This window comes from Triticum dicoccoides, chromosome 7B (assembly GCF_002162155.2).
Source record: "Triticum dicoccoides isolate Atlit2015 ecotype Zavitan chromosome 7B, WEW_v2.0, whole genome shotgun sequence".
Classification (NCBI taxonomy): domain Eukaryota; kingdom Viridiplantae; phylum Streptophyta; class Magnoliopsida; order Poales; family Poaceae; genus Triticum; species Triticum dicoccoides.
Window position 1 is genome coordinate 758,159,040 of NC_041393.1, and position 5,652 is coordinate 758,164,691.

At 42.5% G+C, this 5,652-nt stretch overlaps 1 protein-coding gene across 1 annotated transcript; it reads left to right on the plus strand.

Moving 5' to 3' along the window:
• The first annotated feature begins 2,431 nt into the window (after positions 1 to 2,431).
• LOC119339835 (protein DETOXIFICATION 16-like) lies at positions 2,432 to 5,068 on the plus strand. Its single transcript, XM_037611732.1, has 8 exons — positions 2,432 to 2,660; positions 2,758 to 3,302; positions 3,409 to 3,495; positions 3,584 to 3,640; positions 3,749 to 3,987; positions 4,108 to 4,226; positions 4,447 to 4,533; positions 4,632 to 5,068. Exons 1-8 carry the CDS (start codon positions 2,442 to 2,444, stop codon positions 4,689 to 4,691), a joined length of 1,413 nt encoding a protein of 470 aa, XP_037467629.1. The 5' UTR covers positions 2,432 to 2,441; the 3' UTR covers positions 4,692 to 5,068.
• The last annotated feature ends 584 nt before the right edge of the window (positions 5,069 to 5,652 follow it).

A 5,652-nucleotide genomic window follows, 5' to 3' on the forward strand; every position in this document is an offset into this window, starting at 1 on the left:
CGACGAGGCGGGGTTGGGGGAGACGGCGGCGAGGCGGGGTCGGGGGAGACGGCGGCGAGGCGGAGGCGACGAGGGGGAGAAGAGAGAGTGGGGAATTGGGGGAGGAAACAGAGGAGAGGGAATCAGGCCGCGCGGGGGTTAGGTGAAAATAGCTTTAACAGTAGCGTGGGGAGGAAAAACGCGTTGCTGCTAAAATCCGTAGTAGTAGCACCGTTTCTAGAAGGGCGCTACTACTATACCTAGCATGTCGAGAACGGTGTGGCAATTATAGTAGTAGCGCGTTTTATTCCTGCCGCGCTACTGCTAAGGGGGTAACAGTAGCACGGTTTTAGCCGACGCGCTACTGATAAGTAGCAGTAGCGCCTCATTTTAACAAGCGCTACTGGTAAGATTCTGTGTATAAGGTTTTCCCTAGTAGTGTCGCCCTATTCTTTACAAGTGCTGAAAAGGTTCTGTGTGAAGAAAAAGAGTGTAGGATTTGAAATTAGTGAGTTGGGGAAGTTAACAGAGCTTGATTAAACAAGGATATACCCAAATTTCCGAGCAGAAATCAAAGCTTACAACACTTTAAGCAAAAGGCTTTTAAAAAAAGACTTTATGCCTTCAAGGGCTCACTTTTTTTCCTCTTCATGTAAAAAAACTGAATACAAAATATGCTGTCTTTTTGCTTCTGTATGTAGAATTTTCGGTGGACCTGCAGGCCTGAGAAATACATTCTTAGAGCTGTGTTGGCAAAGGCCTCTCTCTCTCTCTCACCTTGTTCCCAGTGAACGACGCAAGTTGTTCAAGCAAATGGATACAAGCGAAAAACAGAGGAGGAGCAGAGCAGCACACACAGGTTAGTTTACCAGGCAACGAATGCCTTTCATTTTTCTCACTGAACCAGCGAACACGCCGGCTCTGCTCTTTTGATGTCCACTTACAGAAACCGACACCACTGTGGCCATACCAATGTATGCGTACAGCCCACACTCTACTACAGTACTTGGGTACACAGTCAGTACACTCACTACGTGAATTGATGGCAGCAACAGATTCAGTTAACCATCACCTCATTCACCCACGGTGCACCAACACATGGGCACCTTCCAGGTTTTAGCAAGATCATATTACAACAGGTTTACACAGCTTACAACACGCAGGTGAATGCTAACAGTCGTTAGTTTCTTCTCTTTTTCCAAAAGAATTGCACGATGAAGCTGTCTTGTTGATTCTGGTGAATGATAGCTGTCTTGTTGCTTCTCTTCAAGGGCTTTACAATGTAGCAAAACATAAATGAAATGGGTATACTCAGATGGTCAGCATGTATCAATTGTGTTGTCGAATGATGTTACCTGTTAGGCATGAAGTACATAATTGTAACACGGGGAGGCAGTTTGGATGCTATGCTTGCTAATATTATTGAAGACATTATATCCTTAAGATGATTGTTTAAAAACGAAAAATATGAGCTTGAATTTGGACACTGCATCAGAGCCTGTATAGTAGTGTAGATTATGCCTTGATCAATGTAACCAGTTCTTGTGGCATAAAGAACAAATGCTGGTGCATGTTAATTAATTATAGATGATAAGAGTGATTGTTACTGTATATGGATGTTCAGTCTTGATTCACAGTGGCAGGATGATTCAGGCATTTGACTTGTTTTACTTTTAGGCACCTTCTCATTGTCTCGCGAGGGTAATTTTAGCAGTATCAGTAGTTGGGGTGTGCGTCCTAGCCCGTTTTAAACTGAGGGCTATAAATTAAACTAGGGTATAAGTTGAGGATTGAAATGTGCACTTCTCTCTATAAGAAAAGAGTTGCATGTTTTTTCTTTGACACTCAGCGGTGTCTGGTTTTGAAGATCCACCTAACTCCAATGGAATCAAGATGCCACTATGAGTTTTTAATTTTGCGGGTACTAATCAATTGATTCGCTAATGGCCTTGGATCTTTGAAAATGCCCTTCTCAGAGCACGTGAGTTGGTCAGACACGCCAAAATAAAAATAGAACGAATTTTGTAGATAGGTATCATTATTGATGTGTTCAAAAGGTATGTCAGTGACGGCAAGTGGGCAAAAAGGTTTCATTAACTTGGCAAATGTGCTTCTAACTTTCATCATGCTGATTAGTATTGCACATCTACGTGCCCTTAAATTTAGCAAGAAGAGAATCTATTGTTAAATGGTAATCTTGTTCTGTTCAAGCATGTATTGTTAATTGTCCACCTCACTATAGTTTGTCGGATAGTAAAGTTATTCCATCAGTCGTTTCAACTTGGCTGCCTCCTTTGTCTCTCATAGAGATTCTTTTAGTCCACTTACTTGGCTGCCTCATTTTGTCTCAAATAGAGATTCTTTTAGCCCACTTGACTGATGTTCTCTGAAAAGGTTCCATTCATGCTCAAACATAGTACATGTTAAATATCCCTTCATTTCGCTAGTTTCAACTTTCAAGCATGGAGGAGCCCCTTGTTGACAAGACAGGAGAGGAGAGCCTGGTAGTGATTGAGGTGAAGAAGCAGTTGTACCTTGCCGGGCCTCTCATCGTCGGAAGCCTCCTACAGGATGTGGTCCAAATGATATCGGTCATGTTTGTGGGTCATCTCGGCGAACTTGCTCTCTCGAGTGCCTCCATCGCAACCTCCTTCGCCGGTGTAACTGGATTCAGCTTGTTGGTATGACAATTTCCCCCCTTCTCCATTGATCGATGCGCCTATTTAGTTGGACCTCCTGGGCATCATAATCAACTTGAATGCTTGCATTGAGTTTCAGTCCGGCATGTCGAGCAGCTTGGACACGCTGTGTGGGCAAGCCTTTGGAGCAAAGCAACACCATCTTCTTGGCATCTACAAGCAGAGGGCAATCCTTGTGCTCACTCCGGTGAGCGCCGTGGTTGCCGTAATCTGGGGATACACTGGCCAGATTCTTCTGTTGTTTGGACAGGACCCTGAGATTGCCATGGAAGCAGGGAGCTACATCCGGTGGATGATTCCTTCGCTGTTTATCTATGGTCTGCTGCAGTGCCATGTCCGGTTCCTACAGACACAGAACATGGTCCTCCCGGTGATGCTGAGCTCGGGCGTCACGGCGCTCAACCATATCTTGGTGTGCTGGCTGCTGGTCTACAAGCTTGGCCTGGGCAACAAGGGTGCTGCCTTGGCCAATACAATCTCCTACCTCACCAATGTGTCCATTTTGGCTCTTTACATCAGGCTCTCCCCATCTTGTAGGAGCACTTGGACGGGGCTGTCAACGGAGGCATTCCGCGACATCCTCAGTTTCTTGAGGCTTGCCATCCCATCAGCCCTTATGGTTTGGTGAGTTTGAGTTCCATATGATGCAGTTCATGTGCAGATTTTCCATCTCTAGTTGACCGGTTTAATTAATTTCATCCAACATAAACATGCATATTTACACAAACAGCTGGGAGTGGTGGTCGTTTGAGCTCCTAATACTTGCTTCCGGATTTCTGCCAAATCCTAAGCTCGAGGCATCTGTACTATCAATTAGGTGAATTTCCTTTCCTTTCAAAATCTGTACTTGGTTTGGATATATTTTTTATTTTTTTTATAGTAACATGCGGTTGAATTTCCTGCAGTGTAAATACTATCTCACTGGTATTCAGGGTCCCGTATGGGCTTAGTGCAGCTATAAGGTCAGAATGAACTCGTACCTTGCCGATGCTATTGATATATAGATACTTGTGGCAACTACGTACAAAGCTGGAAACTGATATGTATCCTTGAATTACGTGTGTATGTAGCACCCGTGTATCGAATGAATTAGGTGCTGGACGACCGGATGCTGCCCGTTCGGCGACCCAGGTGATCATGGTCCTAGGAATTGCGTCAAGCGTATCGGTTGCTCTTGCAATTGTTTTGGTGCGCAATCTATGGGGGTATGCATACAGCAACGACAAGGAAGTGGTGGAGTATATCTCTAGAATTATGCCGATTATTGCCGTGGCATTCTTGTTTGATGACATGCAGTGTGTTCTTTCAGGTAGGTAAATACAAATGAGATGTTGCAAATTCACCGAAACCAAATTATATGGAGGAGCCTGTAGTTTTTGTTTTGGTACGTGCTGAAAATATATGGTTATAAATTGGCATATTTTTACAGGCGTTGTTAGGGGCTGTGGCCTTCAAAGTATTGGTTCCTATGTCAATCTCAGTGCGTACTACCTTGTGGGCATCCCAGCGGCTCTATGTTTTGCCTTTATCTACCATCTTGGTGGAGTGGTAAGTAATCACTAGTGCTATTTTATTACTCCATTCGTTCTACTCCCTCCCTTCGGAATTACTTGTCACAAAAATGGATGTATCTACAACTAAAATACATCTAGATACATTTATTTCTTGGACGAGTAATTCCGAACGGAGGGAGTACTTAAAAAGTTTATAGTTTCACTTGTAGTATTTCTCACTGGACATGATGAAACCTCGATCTAAAATATGTCAGGGGCTATGGATGGGAATAACCTGCGCACTTGTCGTGCAGACGGTGTTGTTCATGTCCATTACTCTTCGCACTAACTGGAACAGAGAAGTAAGACCACCAAGTATTATCTGTTTTCTTGGCTTAGAACTAAGCTTACTGCATGGATGACCCATTATTTTTATCCATGTTTTTGCTTAATTTGGTAGGCTTCGAAGGCCAGGGACAGGGTTTCCATTACTTCCTTGCCTCTAGACTTGGCGGCGTGATGACACACACAAGATGCATATTTTTTTCTCTTCCAGTGAGATGTGCAGGGAAATAAGGAATCAACAAAGAATCCGTCGCAAAAACGGTGCTTCATCTACATGTCACCAGCATGTGTCACTCCTTCACGGAAATAAACATGTTTATTAAGAGAAAGCCGTTGTAACTATGGGTGAGGATTTACTAGACTAATTTCAACATGGAAAAGAAGTTAATGCCGATAGTCGGAGGTGTAGCGACGAAGGGGTGAGATGTTTCTTTTTTGGACAGCTTGAAGGAGTGAGATGCTCCTTTCAAGAGAATAGGACCCTTTCCCAGAAAAAACGCATGCCTTCTAGGGTTACTTCATAAAATTCATGTTTTACTTTACTTATTTACATTGACATATCTAATATGACCCATTTTACTATGTCCATTTGATAAAATGTCCTATTACTAATTAGCATGTACCTCATCATTAAATATGCCTAGTGCAAAGCAACGGTAGAATGGGATCAAACTCTTGTCTTACAAATCTCACCACCACTATGGAACAGTCCAACACATGCACCTTGTGACCTTGCAATGTGTTTTTCTACCTCGTATTTCATGCTTATAAACTCTTATGGAATATATTGATGTTTAAATCCAACTGAGAGAACAACCTTTTCCAGCATGCATCGGATCTCACCTTCATGCATATGTTCCCTTCTGAGATGACACAGAGGCCAAGCAACTTGTTCTTTTGCTGTATTATGATATATTCTCAATTTAAATAGTTTATGACGTTTGCATGGTCTTTAAAGTTATACCTTGAGATATTTAAACATAATGTCATTCCATATAAAATGACTATATATTATAAAATATTTCATGAAGAATCTAGTAATATCGAATTGATTTTTGTGTTTTGATAATTTATCATTATTATCATTATGGAAGGAAAGTTGTAGGAAAGGGCTATACACCATTTTTTCCTTTTCG